The 21,562-nt window shown below is 43.9% G+C and overlaps 1 protein-coding gene across 1 annotated transcript in view; it reads left to right on the top strand.

Annotated features, from left to right (window-relative positions):
• RYR3 (ryanodine receptor 3) overlaps window positions 1–21,562 on the top strand; it is a 513,582-nt gene that overhangs the window by 472,701 nt on the left and 19,319 nt on the right. Inside the window, exons 78-92 of the mRNA XM_046008318.1 lie at window positions 297–353; window positions 1,295–1,394; window positions 1,548–1,627; window positions 3,090–3,166; window positions 5,740–5,813; window positions 6,506–6,586; window positions 7,058–7,146; window positions 8,318–8,446; window positions 11,695–11,799; window positions 13,504–13,585; window positions 14,240–15,570; window positions 17,641–17,699; window positions 18,552–18,723; window positions 19,769–19,855; window positions 21,149–21,349. Coding sequence (XP_045864274.1) covers window positions 297–353; window positions 1,295–1,394; window positions 1,548–1,627; window positions 3,090–3,166; window positions 5,740–5,813; window positions 6,506–6,586; window positions 7,058–7,146; window positions 8,318–8,446; window positions 11,695–11,799; window positions 13,504–13,585; window positions 14,240–15,570; window positions 17,641–17,699; window positions 18,552–18,723; window positions 19,769–19,855; window positions 21,149–21,349 — 2,724 coding nt within the window. The remainder of the gene's footprint in view (window positions 1–296; window positions 354–1,294; window positions 1,395–1,547; window positions 1,628–3,089; window positions 3,167–5,739; window positions 5,814–6,505; window positions 6,587–7,057; window positions 7,147–8,317; window positions 8,447–11,694; window positions 11,800–13,503; window positions 13,586–14,239; window positions 15,571–17,640; window positions 17,700–18,551; window positions 18,724–19,768; window positions 19,856–21,148; window positions 21,350–21,562) is intronic.

The raw sequence follows: 21,562 nt of genomic DNA, 5'->3' as shown, positions 1-21,562 counted from the left end.
CAGAACTTCACTAAGTAGAAGAGTTCAGGTCTGTGGTTAAACTGGATGGGTCGCCATTGACTGTATGAGCTCAGGGTTCCCACTTCTCCTTTCAGAACCCCTTGGTAACTGCAAAGAAGACATTTTGAGTAGAATGTTGCCCCACAGTGGTCAGAATGTTCTTGGTTTTCACAAGTGCTGAGATCCTGAGGTGCCTATGAATTACATCCCATCCCATGCCCTTGCTCTGTAGAACAGTCTCATCTGTTAGACTCACTTTCATTTGTCTCCTTCTTTCCCTGCTCCATGGAATCCAGAGTTGTCAGAGTGGGGAGGACGAAGAAGAGGAGGAAGACAAGGAGAAAACATTCGAAGTAAGTTTTATGAAGATTGAAGACAGGGCCATCCGCCAAAGCCAACTGGCAGGCCCTCAGAGACGTGTGCTGACATGAACCATGTGCCTCACCCACCACATGTATCTGGTGGCAAAAACAAGAGTCTGTACGCACGAGGCACACCCATTAGCCCCAGTTCTCTTGTAGGTCTTCCAGCCTAATGAAAGGTCACAGGCAGCCAGTCTGTCAGCAAACCCCCCTCACAGGTTGGGTCTTCTGTGAAATTTTGCACTCCTCCCCAAATATGGTAGTAACAGGGGACAGAGAAGGACAAATTCAAAGCTCCAAAAATGTAAACTCAAAGCAACGGAAACAGTGAGATGGTTTCGCCACCCCTATTCTGTAAATGTCATTAGTCGCAATTTTTATTTTGAGGCAGTGCGGGACATGGAATTTCCCAAGATAAAACCATATTAATTTACTGATAACTCTCTTCATATACAAAGTATATAACAGTAAGAACAAATTCATATAGTTACAGTTCTAGAAGACCTTGGCATTCTAGTGTTCCATCTCCAGAAGTGTCTCTGTTAACGGCGATCTAAGCATTCTAGATAAATGGGTGTTTTCTACATTCAGGCAGATAGGCTTCCAGTTGAGCCCTCAGCAGCCTTACCTGTATGATGGAACATGAAAACAAACCCATTTTAATCTGGGGTCACTTCCTAGAATGAGAGTATTACAGGAGAATGGGCTATGTTTCCTACCAGTGCGAAAATTAGAAAAGTCATCATCAAACTATGAGCAGTTTGTGGATGGACAGTTTTGGAAAGCTGACGTAGTGTCTGGAAATCAAATTCAGAAGACTTCCTTATCCAAAATTATGTGTGCAAGTAAAGATTCTCTTGGTTTACCTTAGCATGGCAAATGGCCTAAGGATAAAGAAATTTTTCCCTGCTTTGTTTATTTTTTTTTTCCAGGAGAAAGAGATGGAAAAGCAGAAAACCCTCTACCAGCAAGCACGGCTGCATGAGCGGGGAGCTGCAGAGATGGTGCTTCAGATGATAAGTGCCAGCAAAGGTGATTCCGTGTCTTTGTGGCTAGGCCCCCGTCGCTCCCACAGAGACAGCATGCTGTGACATGAAGTCATTATTAAAGAGTCCTGATAAAGCCCTGTAGTTGTGATTTACCCTCTGTTTGCTTGGTGATTCAATCCAATCTTCACCATGGCAGGTGAGATGAGCCCCATGGTGGTTGAGACTCTGAAGCTGGGCATCGCCATTCTGAATGGGGGCAACACCGGTGTGCAGCAGGTACAGGGGACTCCCACTGGGTCGTGCAGACTTCTCGGGGTATGCCCACTAGACAGCTGTCATGTTCTGGGGAAGAGTGTTGGCTCTGCTGAGCGGGGGGACCCTCCAGAAGCACCCCTGCCGATGTTTGTCCTTAGTGGCCAATTACGCCAGAGCAGCCGGGAACACAGATAAAGCCAGGCCGGGAGTTTATAGACAAATGTGTACTCAACAGAGAGGGTTTATCCGGGGTTCAAAGCAAAAAACATTTAGTTTCTTTTCATCTTTGGATGATTTTTTGCATAGAGAGGCTCTAGAGGACATTTACTAAGCCTTAGGTTTGTATTTTAACTGCTTGACGTGTTAGCTGTCATACCATGAGCAAGGAGTCCAACCAGTTCAGTGGAGTTCATAACTCCAAACACCTGTTGTCTGTTCATTGGTTCATTTGTTCATTCATTCATTCATGGCCTTGGGATTGCTAACTCTGCACTGAGGGCAGGCTCTGTTCTGGGATGGAGGGCATAATACATAATAATGCAGCAAAACGCCCCTGCCTGCAGGCATTCACTGAGGCAATGCACAGAATCCTAGTGTGGAGCTCCGGGCACAGGGAATCCAGGCAGCAGTCTGAGTTAAAGCTGGCTGCAGGAGCCAGGAATATGCTGGTGTCCCCAGGGCACTCCAGGCTCCAGCTGAAAGCCTCTGTGTGCACAGGAAACTGACATTTGAAAGACTCGTGGCATTTGTGAGGGTTATAGCACAAGGCTCGTGAGAACCTCCAAATTCATAGCTACCACTATTACATATAATCTGTCCCAGCCTTTAATGCATCCCAAACAAATTTGTCATGAAAGAACTACCATTTTCTGAAACACCCTTCACCTTCTGTTCTCTTCCATCACCATCCCATCAGTTGATTTTCTTGCAGGACATTTTTAAAAAATATTTTTATGATGTCAGACAAAGTTCCTGCCTTCCCAGTAACAGAAAACAGAAAACAAAGTCTGATTGTAAGATACTGAGTAAGATACTGAGCTTTCAACTAGGCTTTTTACTGGCTAAGCTCCTTTGCTCCAATGCACCAAACTCAGCTCATGAGTTTTTCAGATGATACTCCAGGAACATTTTACTAGATCACAGTCCTGGTGCTTATTCCCAAATGGGAGAGGCTTCAAAGAGTAAATCTCTGAATGTCAATGATTTACTGTATTGCCCTGAGCAGAAATACCAGTGGACCCTTACAAAATAAAATGTCGACCGGAAGAGATTCTGGTTCCATAGGAAGAGGGTGGGTGGGGCTCAGGCACATGGAAGGTTGAAAGCCACTGGTGGTTCTAATGCTTACCCAACTTTACAAACCACCACCCTGGACATGACGCCATATGACTGGGACTTGACATTTCTTCATTGCAGTTGGGAGGGTCAGTACTCGTGGTGTAATTTACATCACTTTTCCTTTTGAAATATGTCTCCCTTGTAGAAAATGCTAGATTACCTAAAGGAGAAAAAGGATGCTGGATTCTTTCAAAGCCTTTCTGGTCTTATGCAGTCTTGCAGGTAAATATGGGAAAACCACCCATAGCATTTTTTTCTGTTCAGAAGGAAGAGGAATGGGGTTGGGGTGGGACCACAAAATAAACTAGCTTATCATGGAACTGTTGAGGAAGGACTTACCTGCTTTAGAAAGCTAAGAAGGTCGGTATTGTTCCTCTAGCTTCAGGATTATATTCAGATAGCATACGGAAGGGGAAATGTAATCTCCATTAGACACACACACACACACACCCCTAGTTTGCTTTTTTGATCACCTGTACCTCCTTTTCTTTGGTATGTCATTTTCTTCAGACCTGAGTGTTTCTCCTAACACATATGCTCATAAAAGCCAAACCAGGAAAGAATGGAAAAGCGGAGGAATGCCTCAGTATGACTCAAGGCTGTTTTCGTTAGAGCCATTAGGCCCTCTGTTAATCTTCATCCTTAACAGTTCTTTGAGCCTGATTAAGTATTTGGTGGGTACATATTTTGACACATGCATTTCAGCATGGGAACATTTTGCCATAGCCTAAAAAACAAAGCATTGAACTTCTACTTTTATTACCACGTATGTACGCCTCCTCTCATGGCTGACCCCCTGAAGAATGAATGATGCAGAGCCAAAAGTTGTTTAAGGTTACCATGCCTACTCATTTTGGAAACAAGCCAGCAGTCTTTCTAAGCATCAGCTTACTCTCTAAGATTCATATGTATTTTGAATAGTCTGTAACTCGTTCTAAAAGAAATCAGAGTTATAATTATCTAGCTAATTTGCCTCTAATTAATGTTCTTAAAAATAGAGTTATTACGTTTACCACTTAAAAATTTGCAGGATGGACATACTTCCCTTTAGTGGACTTCATCATTTTGCTAGCCTTGTTTGATGGAGTAAATATTGTATGTATCCTGGGGTGAGAGGGAACATATTTGAGCTGCAGTACAATCCCTTTTTCTGAGCTCCATTTTTTCCCCGCACCAACAACCAACTCATTTACTCAAGAAAAGAAAATGTAATATTGCTAGGCTGACTTCACTGAAGGTAAGATAGTACATGTGGACTCAGAATGACAAAACTCAAGGCAGTTCAGTTCCATGTTGCCCATGAAATTCTCAATTAAATTTCTAAGTGTTCTCTTAGTAGTCTCTAATACTTCATATTATTAAACTCATTTGTAATTAATGGCTTAGAGGGACAGGTGACATGCCCTTAGAGGCCAAGTGAGTACTAACAGAAGTTTTAAAATATTTAATGATTTTTGTTAATTATAAAAATAATACATATTGGTAAAATACCAAAACATTAGAGAAATTAAAACATTTGAAATGGGTGTTTTGGAATGGAGTAAGGATCAGAAACATCTGTTCCCCCAGATAGTCTCCTGAATCAGAACTGCTCCTCTTTGTCCAAAGGTCCTACTTCCCTGCTCTCTTCCTTTAATGACAAAGCTAAAATAGAAGAGTTACCCTTTAATGTTTAAGTTTTTTTTAATGTTTAAGTTTTCCTTTAATGACAAAGCTAAAATAGAAGAGTTACTAAAATAGAAAAGTTACTTTGTGTTATTGAGAAGAACTTTTCTACACCAGGATCTGGGAAAAACCAACAATATGGCAATAGGAATTTTCACTGTTTTCTCTTTAAAATTCATCTATCTTGCAGAAGATATGTGGTTCCCTAAAAGGGGTAAAGAAATGCTGTGGTTTTTTTCCCTGACATCTTTCCAATCCAATGATCATTTCCTTTGCCTGGTGGTACAGGGAGGGCAGAGTTTTACAGAATCCTAATGGATTCAGTCATAAGCTGCCTTAGCAGCTATATTTTTTTGAGACCTCATGTTATGGTCTATTAAAGCCTTTCAGATTGGGGAAGGACAATCTGTTAGAGAAACAGAATGAGCCCCAGTTGGAAATAATATGGTTATTCATTGTCCTCCTTATCAAATTCTGTGGTTGTACTAGGTAGGATTTGGGGTGGCTGTGATTGGGAAGTTCACAGAAAGTGGAGACCAAAAAAAAAAAAAAAAAGGCTAGCTTTTTACAGGTTCAGGGACATCATTACCTTCAGAAAGCTTAACCTCTGCTATTGTTGGCTTCTGAATGATGCAAGAATTCTAAAAGGGTGTGGCCCTTTGAACTCTGAACTCTGCAGCACTTTCCATGAATATTCCTCCCAAGCCCTAACACCACAGTTCCTTATGATTCAAGGAGAAAATAGATAAATGTGGGAGGGGAGCCTTAATTTGTACAGTTTAAAGTAGACTTTCTTTAGGGAAATCGCAGAAACAGATTATTCCTTCTTTATTTGGGAAACCTTTCTAAATCTTCATGCATAAGAAAGAACTAGAACTGGACAAATAAGGACAGTTTTGTAAGTTCTTCTGACCCCTCAGTGCATGCCTGAGAGCTATAGGCATCCTTGGGCAACACTCCTGATGCAAACCCAGGGAACTGCTAGGCTTTGAGTCACACGGCACTGTGTTAGACCATTTATGATAACCCAAGGACAAGAGATATTCTTAGTCAATAGATGCACTGACATGAGAAATCCATTTTCCCAGCATGCGTAGCCCTGAACCTTGTTTTCTCTCGTCTCTTACAAGTGTCCTTGATTTGAATGCATTTGAAAGGCAGAATAAAGCGGAAGGCCTGGGGATGGTTACTGAGGAAGGAACACGTAAGTAACTGATAAATGTGGAGGCTCTTCTCTTCCTGATTACCATAATTAACTATTTCTGGTTAGAGCCCCTGCTCAGTGCTTCTTAATCTGCAAGGACTTGCCCAATTTCAGCAAACTCTTCCCATCCGTAGCTTTGATAAAGGCTGGATGTGATCACAGAGCCACCCTTAACTAAACACGGTTTATCATGGTGTTTATGGTTTTTCTTACTTTGCCTTCTTCCGTTTTTCTCTTATCACCAGTCATTGTTCGTGAGCGTGGTAAGTCTGAGAGTCTGGCCCCAGTTGTCTACTATGCATGTGAGTCCTGAGGGACCTTATTTAATTGCTGCAGTGTAGACACATTTTTTAGGCTTGGTAGTTGCATGTGAAGCTTAACTCAGCATTTTTATGCTTAATTAAAGAAGCGTTTTCCATCTGTAAAGCATGGGTTCTGGACCGTGAGCCATTACTGCCAACAGTCTAGGTGTTTTCCTGACAAAGGCATCCTGGGGCTCACTACTTTGGCTTGGTTAGTCATTGTGTTCTGTAACCTGGGTTCCAGGTTACTGGGGTTTTTCCCCCTCCATTTCAAGTTCCCTTTGCGAACTGTTCTGAGGCAGGCCCTTTGTCACTTTTGCAGTTGTTTGCCTTGGAAAGTGTTCTGGGTTGAGAAGCCAAACAAATGCTCACCAGTATTCTGTTTTCAAGGTGAAAAAGTACTCCAGAATGACGAGTTTACACGTGATCTCTTTCGGTTCCTGCAGTTACTTTGTGAAGGACATAACAGTGGTAAGTAGAACAGATTGATTTGTCAAAGGAAAACAACATTCAGGTGCCAAATTATGATTCAGCTCAGGATGCCACATTTCATACAACCAGCTGCTGACTCAAGGACAACAGTTAATCCATTCCTCAATTTAAAAAAAAAACACACAACTCATTGGAAAACTGACTTGAACTTCAGGGCTGGTGTTATTTAGTGCCACCCAGGCTGAGTGGCTTCCAGAATCTTTAGATGGTGACTCTAAACACCTACCCCTCTCCATCAAGTCCCTGGGGCTCGTTAAGTCCTCTTTCTAGCCTCACAAGGATGGGAGGGCTCAGGGCAGGACCCTGTCCTGCAGGACCCGCCGGGGACCCAAACGGGGTGATCTCATAAGGCTTTTTACACAGTATGTCTCTTCTGAGTTTAGCCAAGAGGGCTGGCCCAGTGTCCTCGGCATGATGAGAGAGGCTCTAACACAGCCCTGGTGTTCTTAGACTTTCAGAACTTCCTGCGAACTCAGATGGGCAATACCACCACCGTAAACATCATCATCAGTACTGTGGACTACCTCCTGCGTCTGCAGGTCAGTGGGTCTTGGACAGTGGCATGGCTCATGCACATTTCCAGAAGCTAAAGACTATTGCATAGGATCACGGAAGGCCCAGGGTCTGGTCCAGCCCCAATAAGAACAGTGTTATATCCTATGTCCACACACTTATGGGAAGTCAAATACCTAAAAACCTGTATTTGAAAAATGAAATAGGGGGAGTGGTTAAGTATGCAATCATCTCGGATGAAATGCCAGTTTACCTCAGTTTTGCCAGTGAAAACCTCACCACAGTGCTCGAGAGCTGCAATATGTGAATGCAAACAGATTTTCACTAGAAAAGAGAGGTACAGGAGGTACTGGGAATAGGATGAATGTACAAGTTCTTAGTGCCTGAGAAGTCACTCCATTTAACTGTTTGAATGAAATCCAAATAATGACAGGAAAATCTACAGAAACATTAAAAAAAAAAGATTCTAAAGATTCTCTCTCCTCTCTGCCAAGTCTTCCTCCTGGTTCTGCCACTTACTGGAGCAATCTCTTTAACCTCCCTGTGTTCTGATGTTCTCATCTGTAGAACCGGTAGCACCTATCTCATAGGGTGGTTGCAAAGATGGAGAGATGTCCTATAGGGCCGTGGGTCAGAATAACCTCTGGCACTTCCCAGTGTTAGCTCTTGTGTCCCTGCTCTTGTGCCAGTTAGTTGGATGATACTCATGATTACCTTTTTTTTTTTTTTAAAGATCTTATTTATTTACCTGACAGAGATCACAAGTAGTCAGAGAGGCAGGCAGAGAGAGAGGAGGAAGCAGACTCCCTGCTGAGCAGAGAGCCCGATGTGAGGCTTGATCCCAGGACCCTGGGATCATGACCTGAGCCGAAGGCAGAGGCTTTAACCCACTGAGCCACCCAGGCGCCCCTCATGATTACCTTTAATGTACCTTTTTCATTGCGAGTGAATTGTCCTGCCTCGTGGTCACCCGTGTCCTGCTGAACACATCCTTTCTCCTATCTGGTCTTTCTTAGAGGAGTATATGCTCTTCAGAGACGCTAGGGATTAGGTATCTCTGTGCTTTTTCCTAGGTTTCTGTCCTAAGAAGGAGGTCATAGAAATGTGGGTTTCTCCTGTACTCTTTCTGAACCTTGGGTTTTTAGCTTCACTGACTGGAAGTTTAAGAAACACTAAACTCTCCTTGTTTGTTCTTAGGAGTCAATCAGTGATTTCTACTGGTATTATTCAGGGAAGGACATCATTGACGAATCTGGACAGCACAATTTTTCCAAAGCTCTGGCAGTCACGAAGCAGATTTTCAATTCTCTTACGGAATACATCCAGGTACGTGCTGCAGAGTGCAGGCTTGAGAACAGAGTGTTTTTAAAGTCTCCATATTCCATATTCCCCATGGAATAATAGGATGCCTTTATGGACTGTGCCTCCAGACCCGGCGCTGACAATGTGGAGCCACATATAGAAGAGTATTTCAAGAGTACTACTCTCTAGGAGAAGCTACAATCCATGGTCCTTCACTGTGACCTGTTCCCTAGCATTGGCACACTCTCTTTGCATTTATCTAGTTACATTTTCGTTTCCCTCTTAGATTAAAAATTTTTGTGGGTAGAAAAATTTCTTATTTTATTAAAATTCTTCATTTCTAGCATGTGCAGCACACCCTAGCTACTCATTAAGTGTGAGGGGTAGAGTGCACAATTGATAGAATGAAAAAATAAAGAGATAAATGATGTTGAGTCTTGGGATGAAGAACCTATAAGATCCTACGAGTTTGTCAGAAAATAAACTCTTTGGAAAAGAGTTTAGCAGCACATGAACTATGTCCAATGGCAGTCAAATTTAAAACGAATTTCCAGTTGAATATTTAGATCTCGCAGCATTCTTTCCATTTATAACAGTCATTGCCTGGTCATTTATCTTTCCATTTATAACTGGTCATTGCCTGTAGTGGTCTAATGAACTACTAACTAATGAACTAATGAATGGAAAGGATGTACATTTCCATTACTCGGGCCTAATTTCCTATGAAATCAGTAGCCGTATCACAGTCCTCTGGGGTCTAGTAGGAGATTAAAAAAAAAAAAAACTATCTAATGAGTGCGCCAGCACACTCTAATCATATTTGTTTATTAAAATAAACACAAAACTAAGACTCAACTTGGAAGATTTTAAGGGAGAGAGCGATCCTTGTTTTACTCAAGGATTATAAGAACATGGAGAGAGAACTATAGAAATAGGGGACTGATCTGAAGTGTCACACAATGTGAAGTATCTGGGGAGGTCATTGAACAGATTTGACAAACATTGAAAGCCATCCTAATCTTCAGAATATCCCTTGGAGCACTTAACCTAAAGTAAAAAAAGAAGCATCTTTTTGGTGAACGTGAGTTTCTTACAACTTTTTGTTCCAAAAAGAATCTAGAGTTTTCTAGGGATTAGACATCAAATGTACACGAATAGTGATTTTTTTAAAAGATTTTATTTATTTATTTGAGAGAGGGAGAGAGCACACAAGCAGGGGGTGGGGGCAGAGTGAGCCTGATGTTGGGCTTGATCCCAGGACCCTGGAATCATGACCTGGGCCAAAGGCAGATGCTTAACCCACTGAGCCACCCAGGTGCCCCTCAAACAGTGATTTTTAAACAAACTTACATGATTTAGGAAGTCAGGCACTACCACTCATGCTGCCCTCCTCCTTGGGAATTCTGCCGACCCTTTTCTAGAACTTGAGGTGGTACCTGTGTTCTTTTTGGAAATGTATTATAGAAGATTGACTTGAAGATGAAACAAAATCTAAAGAAAAATTAAGGATGAGAAGCAGAGCAGAATATGACAGAAGAATCTAAGGGTATAAGAAATATACAAAATGACCTCACTGAGGGGGTGGGGAATAAGGTGCTGACCTAAGAAACTTTGGGAATGAATACCAACTGTAAGACCAAAGGCAAAAGGAACTATACATAAGAACTTTAGTTGCTAAAGCTTTTCCCCTAGGGATATGTGTTAATAATTCTGCAACCATTTTACACATATAATGGAAGTGAGCAGTTACTAAATGGCAGGAGCCAGGCTTCTCACTGTTCAATGGTTACAGATAAGCAAGAAGCAGCTAGATGGCCCACTGGCCCATGGGGAAATATGTTATAGTTGGATACATAGGTCAGTATGCTAAATTCATGTTGGACTTGGTATTGATACAGATACTTACCTATGGAAACATTTCTAGATACTTTGCATACACATGGGTTAGTATAACCCACACATATCTGCTGTCCTGTCAGCTGAGAGGGCCTTAAAATAATGACATCACAGTAGCAGCAGGCACAACTAGCACCCAGATCAGTTTCTAATACTATCTTCCAATGAGAGGAACCAGACTTCCTAGAGAAAGGGCTTGTCCTAGTGCTGGGGCAGGAAATATGCAAGAAGACATGGAGAATCCCATATATAGTGTAAGGAAACGTGGGGGGTGGGACAGGGAAGAGAGAGAGAAAGATGGGCCTATGTCCAAGGGACACAGGCCAGCTGAAAGAGCGCCCAGGGGCCAAAACTGCAACAAGTTGAGTGACAAAATAGAGTAGTATTGGGTAGTAACCCAGAGCATAAAATGAATATGTGAAGTCCCTATTAATTTAAATAAATGATTAAATAGGTAAGAATGAATAGACAAATCTCCCATGTGGAAGAACTCCAGATGATTTATTTTTTTAAATGTTGATTCACTGTATAAAATTAGGAAAAGTTATCAAGATGAAAAATGGAAATGGGTAATGAAGTCGTCCCTCTAAGTTTAGCTTTCTGAAAAGGTAGAGATATTATACCTAAAGTTTAGGTTAATGATAAGAAAATCCTAAAGGTGGTTGAACATTAGGAATATATTTTTTAAAGATTTTATTTATTTGTCAGAGAAAGAACAAGAAAACACAAGCAGAGGGAGCAGCAGGCAGAGGGAGAGGGAGAAGCAGGCTCCCCACTGAGCTGAGAGCCTGATGTGGGGCTTGATCCCAGGACCCTGGGACCATGACCTGAGCTGAAGGCAGAGGCTTAACTGACTGCGCTACCCAGGCACCCCTGAACATTAGGAATATTATTCACATTTTTTAACTTGAGTAGATAGCCATGAGACATAGCATTTTATGCATAGCTTTACCTGAAAATAATAGGGCCTGCTTTTCAAATTGTGGAAGCCTGGAGTTCCTCAGAACCCCTCTGAGGCCAAGGTGGAGGTGAGAGTGGGCTGGAGTATCCTTCAGTCCCATTTCAACCAGAGCATTTCACTCTTAAATAATATTCTTCTTTGTAGTATTTTATTTGAAGAACACATTCTCAAGCTAAAAGAAAATCTCTGAAAAACCACTGCACTGTGAAATTCCTGGTGATTTTCCCTAGACCAGGTCTATGTTGGGGGGCAAAAAGTAACACCCTGGGAAAACAGTGAGCCACAAAATACGTGACTTTTGGAAGGAGCTATCTGCTAGTAGAAGCAGGTGTCCTGTGCACTGACTAGGGCAAGAGTCAGAGCAGCTCGTGCTGAAGTAAGTCTCCATGAAATAAGGATGCCCTCCTCTCCATAGGGCCCTTGCATTGGGAACCAGCAGAGCCTGGCTCACAGCAGGCTGTGGGATGCGGTGGTCGGCTTCCTCCATGTGTTTGCTAACATGCAGATGAAACTCTCTCAGGTACTGTGGCCCTTCCCCGCTGTGTCATTGGTGTGAAATGCAAAATCACTCCCCACCCGTTGGTATTCCCCTGTGTCCACGTGGCTGCTTGATCAAACGGCCGGACCAGCCATGCAGATGAGGTCTCAGTTTTAAACCTGCGGGCTTCACTGGGTGACAGGAATGAATGCCTCCAGGGGTGTCCCAGAAAGGCTTTTGCATGGATGCAGCTTCCTTCCTTGTGTCCCACCAACCTATCCTTTACATAATTGCCTCAACATTCGCTTTTTATGATGCTCATCCTTTTTGCTTCCTTGTCACTGTTGTGTCAGTTTCAGACAATCTACCAGCCCCTTCTGGGTCTGTCAAATGTCTGCATGTCTCTGTAATTCATATATCCCTTCTCTCTCACATTGGCTTCCCTCCCTCCCCATTGCTGCCTTTCCTTCTCACTCCCCATCTCTCTGGCAAGATGAATCAGAATCGCTCCGAGCATTTATTATGAACAAACAAATGGAGTGTATATAGTTGTTGATCGCCTCTCTCCATGGCAACACATGAGGGAGAATTTCAGGATGTGTTTCAGGCTGATTAGAGTAACATTTGCTGCATTAATTTAAGTAACGTGTAACTAAAATTTTCAAGGCTGTCACATCTGTCCCCTCTCTTCTGGAATGTGCTATTTAACCCTTTCATTTTTCCCCTTTTGACTCTGGCCTTATGGGAGGAGAGAGTTCTTGGGAGCGCTGCTCATTTGGCGGTAACACGTCCACTTCTGTGTCAGCCCAGCCGGGCCGGTGCGGTGCGGTGCGGAGGCTCTGGAGACAGGAGCCTGGCCCTGCTTCCTTTTTCGCTGGTGACTTTCAGGAGTCACTCCCCCTTCCTGGTTTTTGGGTCCATCATCTGTGAACTATTGGGAATTAGGATAGACAATCTGAGGTCTTTTCCAGCTCTTCATATTCTCTCCCCTGTGATATTCCATGTGTAGCTCTGACCCACACCGAAGGGGACAGTCCCCCTGAAAGCTGAGAGACTTGACAAAACTGTATTTGTGAGAGAGAGTGTCTGTACAAGAAGTGTGGCCCAGAATGCACTTTTAAATCTCACCCTCAGATTGCCCACCTCAGATCATCCAAGGGTTGTTTTTCCTTCTGTGACATTGAGTTTAAAACAGAGAGCTAACTTGACAATGCCCTATCTGCAAGACTGAAGTGAAAACCAGACAGACTAGCAACAAAAGCAGAGGAATAGCCTCAGTTCTATAAAATATTAAGGGACATTGGCACCCAGATCACCATCAGCTAGAATCAGGGGACCCTAACCCAGAAAGAAAGGAGAACCCACTTGATTATAACCTTGATACCTTAATTGGATTGCAGTAGTATTCCCCCAAAGCTCACCTAATCATTCTCAGTATAAAAAAACAACATGAACTAATAGAAATACCTAATGGTTCTTTGGTGGATTGGGTTGTTCAGTAGCTTTGGACAACAAGTGGTATGTCTGCCATATTGTACTAATAAAAGGGAAACTAAAGGAGTTCTCTTGGATAAGTCCAGCCACAGCAAGTCTCCCTGATGCTACGAACAGTGGATGATACGATGTCCACAGGCACAATGGACACAACCTTCACCTAACCTTTCCAGAGCAGGCTCTTCTTGCTCACTGCCCTATACTTTGCTGAGGGATCAGATAGCTCAGGGGTATCTCCTGTTTCTGTTCTAGGATTCCAGTCAGATCGAGCTGCTGAAGGAACTCTTGGATCTCCTTCAGGACATGGTGGTGATGCTTCTGTCCCTCCTGGAAGGTTGGGCTGTTTGGTATAACTAGGCATTCACACAACTGTAATTGGTCTGAGCACTAACCGTACTAATCATGCAGATTATCCTTCTGGCAGGTCATTGATGCCATATGACTTTGCTTAGAAAGCCAAATTTTCAGAAACAAAAAAATGAGTGAGGGGCACATGGTCTGATGGACAAAGCCTGAAACCAACTCATTTTATGTTAATAGGAAAGCCAGAATGAACTGGGGAAAACCTCCAAGCTTTGCTCTTCCCTATCCTCTCCCTCTCCCCATTGCTTTTCAGTACATCTGGCTGCCAGTGTGTATGCCAGCCATCTAGTTGGGCACTCTCCTAGGTCTAAGGGGATAAGAGGGGCACCACTTATCCCTATGTGTCCCCAGTAATCTGATAATGAAACCACTTTCCCGGCCCCAGTCCAGATAAAAGGCACTGATGTGGCCATCTCCTTCTTCCCTTTGTTTCTTTCCCCCTTGGCTCCTAGTGGTGTAGTCTTTATGGCTTGCTGCTCCCTCCTACCCATTTTCAAACCACCATGGTCAGAAAAGAGCCACCTGATTGGACATTCAAATTTTCTAAAAAATAGCTACCTGACCAGTTACATGATGACTTGGGTTTATTTATATATTTGTATGTCTTTTTGAACCTGCCTCACAGGGAATGTGGTAAATGGAACTATTGGCAAGCAGATGGTTGACACACTGGTAGAGTCATCTACCAATGTAGAAATGATCTTGAAATTCTTTGACATGTTCTTGAAACTTAAAGACCTAACCAGCTCAGACACCTTCAAAGAATATGACCCAGATGGTAAAGGGATTATCTCTAAAAAAGAGTTCCAAAAGGCCATGGAAGGGCAGAAACAGTACACACAGTCAGAGATTGACTTTCTCCTTTCATGCGCAGAAGCTGATGAGAATGATATGTTTAATTACATTGATTTTGTAGACCGGTTCCATGAGCCGGCCAAGGACATAGGGTTTAATGTGGCAGTGTTACTGACCAATCTCTCCGAACATATGCCAAATGATTCTCGCCTTAAGTGTCTGTTGGACCCAGCAGGAAGTGTACTAAATTACTTTGAACCCTACCTGGGACGAATTGAGATCATGGGTGGGGCCAAGAAAATTGAGCGTGTTTATTTCGAGATCAGTGAATCCAGTCGAACTCAGTGGGAGAAGCCCCAAGTGAAGGAATCAAAGCGGCAATTCATCTTTGATGTGGTCAATGAAGGGGGAGAGCAAGAAAAGATGGAGTTGTTTGTGAACTTCTGTGAGGATACCATCTTTGAAATGCAGTTAGCCTCTCAGATCTCCGAATCTGACTCAGCTGAGAGGCCTGATGAGGAGCAGGAAGAAGATGAAGATTCATCTTATGTGTTAGAAATTGAGGGTGAAGAGGAGGATGACAAGTCTTTCGAGTCAGCCTCTGCGTTTGCCATGGCCTGTGCCTCAGTGAAGAGAAACGTTGCCAACTTTCTGAAGAAGGCAACCCTGAAGAACCTCCGGAAGCAGTACAGGAAGGTGAAAAAGATGACCATGAAGGAGCTGGTGAAGGTGTTCTTCTCTTTCTTCTGGATGTTGTTTGTGGGGCTCTTCCGGTTGTTCTTCACCATATTGGGAGGAATCTTCCAGATCCTCTGGAACACAGTGTTTGGAGGTGGCCTCGTGGAAGGGGCAAAGAACATCAGAGTGACCAAGATCCTGGGTGACATGCCTGACCCCACCCAGTTTGGTATCCATGACGATGCTCTAGATGCTGAGCGGGCAGAGGTGACTGAGCCAGGGGTTCCTCCCGAACTAATTCACTTCGTGAAGGGTGAGAAGGGAGATGCAGATATTATGTCAGATCTCTTTGGATTCCACCCAAAGAAAGAAGGCGGCTTAAAGCATGGGCCTGAAGGGGGTTTGGGTGACCTCTCTGAGATTATTGGCAAGGATGAACCCCCTACACTAGAGAGTACTGTCCAGAAGAAAAGGAAAGCACAGGTAAGCACAAGTTGTTTCCGTCATCTTTTCTCTATGCCCAGAAATAGACTTGCAGTCACTTCTGATGCTGGCTCCCTAGGCGCCAACACTGTATTAGTTACCAGCTCTTCTGTCCCTGATCTTGCAATTCTCTGCCATGTCTGGAAAGAGCAACACTCAGATGGTTGTCACGGAGTCTAGCTGCTGAGCGATCTTCAGGTTACATTGTGGAGGCCAAATCTGATGGTCTTCCAAGACTTCATCAGAAGGTTAGTTCTCATGATGCGTGGGTTCCATGAGTGAACAGAAAGCACAGAACACCAGGGAGAGGTTTCCTTCACTATCCAAATGAGAGTGTTCCTATCAAACCTTCCATCAGCCAAAATGGCATAAAGCAAAGAAGCATCTATCATTCATAAAGGTAAAAATCCTCTCTGGATTTCTTGGAGTTAGCATGGACAGGTCCTGATGGGGGGCTTTCATAAGAAAAGTGAAGGGCATGAAGCAGACTTTCAGAGAGTGGGAGAAACCTAGAAAGCGTATGGGGAGAACTTTCCTTTGAGACCGTACTTCTCTAGTGTCCCAAGTGGTCCAGATGATATCATTTTGCCCAGCATCGTGCTTAGAACATTTCCTTCTTGAGATGTACTCACTATCCAATTTGGGCTTTAAGTCAGTTGACTAGATTAAGGGAATAACAGTAATCCAGAACCCCTTGGTCGTGGAAAGTTCTGGGTGTTCCCCTCCATGGAAGCATCTAACTCACAGCCTCATTCTAGCACCAAAGAGAACATGGAGAGGATTGTAAAGACATCAGAGGCCAAAGACAAATTTTACTCATTCATTTCATTAATATTTATTGATTAGTTAATATGTGCTTCCCACTGTTTGGGGCTCCGAGAAGATAGTGGTGAGTGAGAAGTGCATTGTCCCTGTAATTTAGTGGAAGAAAAATAGACATTGCAGAAGTCCATACAAGCATGAAGAATGTTAAGAAGGAAGAATGCTAGGTAAAGGAAATGGAGAGGAGAGAACACTCACCTAATTTTGGAGAGTCTGGGATGGAAGCATCAGAACGATAGGCCTTCTTGCGATATGAATTTATTTACTCTGTTTTGCTCCCTGATGTAGCTCCAGGTGCCAGACAGAGTTTGATACATAATAGGGACTCATTCAAGGCCTATTACATACCTGGCTCTGTTCTAGGATCCACGGAAATACATTGGTTAACAAGAGAGACATGCTTTTGCTTTACTAGATCTCAGCTTCTAGTGGAAGAGAACAAAGTAATAAGATAAATACCATTTGTGACACGTGCTGAAAAAATGAACAAGGCCACATGTTTCAAAGTGAGTATGGGCCCTACTATGAATAGGATAGTTCAGGAGACTTCCAAAAAGGTGTCACCTGAACCAAGTCCTGAAATATGTCAGGCACAGGAAAGACCAGGGCAGTCATACTCCAGAGAGAAGAGTGGCTTGTGCAAAGATCTTGGTGCAAGGAAGGATTTGAAATATGCCAGGAAAGAAAATGAGGTCTGGCTGTTTGGGTGTAGGAGGTAACAAGTCAAGTGGTACAAGACAAGGATGGAGAAAAAGGCCATGATCACATAGGTCTTGTAGACCTCACTGAGGGCCTTGAATTTTATTCTAATTGTAGTGGTCATCAGTCAGAGGGATTGGGGTAGTAGGTAAGAAATTTGAAGACAATGCAGGAATTCTGTCTGGTGGAAGCAGGTTGTAGATTGGACCTGGTGTGATCTGTGACCCATCCCTCCCTGACCCCATGGGCTGTTGGGACAGTGCCATGGGGTCCTAGCCAAAGTTTTCTCTGGGAGTTAAATAATAGCAGGACAATTGAGTTTTTAAGTTTGCAATCTTTGCATTGGCATTTCTCTGGAGAAATGGATTGCAAACCATTTTCGTGGCTGATCCACTTACATCCCGTGATCCTGAGGAAAGCAGAGGCATTCTGAAGAGAGAAAGCCACGGGGACATGTGACAAGGAGATGAAAACAGCCAGTGCTGTATATGAAGAGACCGTGATCTCTTCAAGTTGAGGAAAATTTGACTGATTGTTATTTTTGTCCAGGCAGCTGAGATGAAAGCAGCACATGAAGCAGAAGGGAAAGTGGAGCCTGAGAAGACAGAGTAAGTTCTTGGTAGCTTCGACTACTTCCAACCCTATGGCAGGTCATTCTAGATGACATCTCCTGTTGTATTGCTGTGCTAACTAGAAATCTTGATCTCTGTTACTACAAGAAACAGGTACTGCGCAGGCCTGGATACACTTCTTTTTACCCCAGCTATCCAATAAGCATACTCCATTACTCATGTTAACTTTGTCATGGCACTAGAAGAGCAGAACTTCCCAATCTGGCCGAACAAATGATTGAACACCCACACTTAGCAACTTCCTATAATGGTAGTGGTGGTGTTTTCTAGTATAGTGAATGCATATTACACGCTGCAGTCTGTGCTAAGGTCTTTTTTGGTTTGTTTTTAGAGAGCACAAATCGGGGGGGAGGGGCAAAGGGAGAGGGAAAGAATCTCAAGCAGACTCCCCACTGAGCTTGGAGCATGACGTGCGGCCCCATTTCACAAGCCTGAGATCACAACCTGAGCTGAAATCAGGAGTCAGCCGCTTAACAGACTGAGCCACCCGGGTGGCTCACTTAAGTCTGACCACAAGCTCAGAAGAATAGGTACTATTACTAATTACAGCAATCTTTAAAAATCAAGGACAACTTTTCTGAAGGGAAAAATAAATTTGTTTATCCCCCTATCAGAAGAGGACTACAAGCACATTTACAACGGACGGCCCCCAACGACCACAGCTCCTCAGAGCGGCATCGCTCTTTAAGGGTGGAGCTGGCTTCCAGCCACCGTGGGGTGATACAGACCCTCCAGGAATAATGACAAGATTTCTTTTTAATTTAGTCTCCCTCTCTGGGCCAGGCCTCCCGCTGCCCTTCTGTGCTGATGGGCCTCTCGTTCCTGCAGCCTGGAAGACGGGGAGAAAGAGGATACGGCCAAAGAGGAAGAGCAGGCCGAGGCCCTGTGGGCAGATGTGACAAAGAAGAAGAAGCGACGGCGGGGCCAGAAAGTCGAGAAGCCTGAAGCCTTCATGGCTAATTTCTTCAAAGGGCTGGAAATCTATCAGACCAAGTTACTGGTAAGTGCTCCCACCCTGCCCTGCTCCTGGCTCAGACCTCAGCCGAGTGGCTGCATTCCATTTCACTGTTCGGGTCCTTACGATTCTTCCTCTTTCTCATTGCTCTTCCTTCCTCTTCTCCTTCATCTGTCTGGTCCTTGTGTGGGGGAAGAAAAGGAGAAGAGGGTAACGGGCAAAGCCAGGTGCTCTAGCCCCTCCAGCCTGGAATGCCCTGGCTATCCACAGCAGGGTGCAGATATCTCCTTCTAGAAGATTCTTCCTGTGTCATGTGCAGACGTGGAGGATCGTAGTCCAAAGTTCAGAAGTAGTTGGGTCATCTGGGATGCACAAAGAATATGGTTATGTTAGGTTCTCCTGTTACTCCTCAAAAGTTATTCCACATGTAAGCATAACAAATGACATGGAGGACATTGGGAGATGGAGAGGAGAAGGAAGTTATTCCACATGTAGTCAGCTCTCAGCATAGCTCGTGATGTCCTTTCTCTGACACATTGCCCAGTGAGGGACAGTTGCTGATGGCCAGGACACCAATGGGGAGCACCCCCTCGACAGAGAGCTTGCGAGCTTTCTACCATTCCCATCCGCAAGGGCTGGATTTTCTGGGGAAGATGGCAGTAGGAATACTGCCCCTTGAGAAGACAAAGGCAGAGGCTCTATGACTTACAAAGGGACAAGTACTCTAGGCCACAGACTGGCCACCTCTCTACAGTGGGCCTCGAATACTCATAATTTCTGCACACACACACACACACACACACACCCCTCCGTCCCTTCACAGCAGCATTTTAATCCTTTGGGGTGGCATGTTTGGGCATTTGGTTCCCTGAGGGGTAACCCAGAGCAGGATTCCCTTGAGCATCATTCTCAGCATTTTTTTTTAATCAATGTCCCTGGTTCCTCCCCAAATACATCATAATCCAGGGTTACCAATGAGTAGGACTTGTTCTGTCTACATTTCTAAGCAGAAAAGGTCTTCTGTTTGAGGGAAGGAAGGTCTCTTTCCCTTCTAAAACTCTTCCACTCCTGCCTGTCCTTTCCTTTTCAGCATTACCTGGCCAGGAATTTCTACAACCTGAGATTCCTCGCTCTGTTCGTAGCCTTCGCGATCAACTTCATCTTACTCTTTTATAAGGTGATACCACGTTCAGGGATGATTTCCTAAATAGACGGTATTCTTTTTTTAAATCCTAATAGAATGTGTGCTCTTAATTAGAGCAAAAATGCTAATATCTAAGGAAATGTCTAAGACACTGGCTTCTAAAGGGATATGGTTTTTAGCAGCACAGAGAATGGAGACACCACTTGCCTGGGAAGCCAGTTCCAGCACTGTTTCCAGAGTTCAGGCTTATCCTAGTCATTATGTCATAAACTCTCCAAATGTGTGTTGACTACTTCATGTGTGCTGGACCCTACAATGTGATGTATCTCAAAATGAGTAATAAATATAGTTCTTTCCTTAAAGCATAAGGTAACAGAAAGCCATTATCGTTGGCCTATAGATTAGAACCATTATGAGGGAAGAATTAACCACAGATGGTTTTTGGATATGAGAAAAGAGGAACTAACCAGGACAAATAAAGATTTTGAACATTGGTAAGTGGTTCTCGTAGACCATAGGCAACATAATAAATGTCAGTGGAATGAATTAATGAATGATAGGTCCTGGATTCTCGACATGGTCTTTTAGTGGCTGTCCTAACTTTTCCCTCTCTCCCTTTCTATCTAAAACCACCAATCTAACTTTTTTAAAGCCAACTTTTACCTACACCAGCCTATCCCTAGGTTGAACAGTAATGGCGTTCTGTTGCCTGGAGAAAAGAACTAGAAGTCCACAGGAGGTGTGGCAGAGCTTGGCTTTCCCCTTACTGAGGTTGAAGGGACCACAGACAGTGATCCAGGCACAGAGAGCCAGTGGGAGGTGGAACCACAGGGCGAGAGTCTCACAGGGGGAGAGCCTCATAGGCATAGATCCAGGCATCACCTGTGTCCGGATGGCCGAAGAAGCCACGAATGTCAAAGGTGTCTAAAAAAGAATGGAAGATGTCGAGAGAGTGTGTGTGTGCATGTGTGCACGTGTGTGTGCACGTGCACATGTGTGTGTTGGTGTCTCAGCCTCCTCCCCAGGCCATGGTATTTCAGAAATTACCTCCCGTGGCCTAGGGATCCTAGCATAGGTAGTACAGTGTTCCTTACTTTGAATTTTTTTTTCTTTTTTTGGAGAGATCGTCTTTCTCTTAAAAATTTTTTCATAGTTAAGAGAAATACTGGAGATTCCTAGGAAGAAGTTCCATAAAAGCTCGTTCTCTCAGCAGGTAATGCTGTTCCCTAAGTCTGTGCAGCAGGTGCTAGCATGCGAAACCATGGGGGAGAGCCAGTGGCAGAGGCCCTCTCTGATGTTGATAAGAGAGTGTGTGTCTTGGGCCAGGTCACGGAAGAACCTTTAGAAGAAGAGACGGAAGACGTTGCAAACCTGTGGAATTCCTTTACCGATGAGGAAGAGGAAGAAGCGATGGTGTTCTTTGTCCTGCAGGAGAGCACTGGGTACATGGCACCGGCGTTGCGGGCCTTGGCCATTATCCACACCGTCATCTCTTTGGTCTGTGTGGTGGGCTATTACTGCCTGAAGGTGAGTCATGGGCCACTCTGAATCTAGCCAGCCTCCTTGGGGAAGACACATCATTTTGAACCCAGCCAGGCCTTTGTTCTTCAGGACTGTGCTGGTGGGCTGGGGCTCATGAAGTGGCTGAGAACTGCAGACTCTGGCCATACCCGGAGCCTTTTAAAACCAAATCTGCAACTTAGCATGCCTCCTGGGGGATCTTTGTTAACACCCATTTGA

The sequence above is a fragment of the Meles meles genome, chromosome 6 (assembly GCF_922984935.1).
Source record: "Meles meles chromosome 6, mMelMel3.1 paternal haplotype, whole genome shotgun sequence".
NCBI classification, from domain to species: Eukaryota; Metazoa; Chordata; class Mammalia; order Carnivora; family Mustelidae; genus Meles; species Meles meles.
The sequence above is the reverse complement of the archived record's forward strand: the minus strand, read 5'-3'. Positions and strand labels throughout refer to the sequence as shown.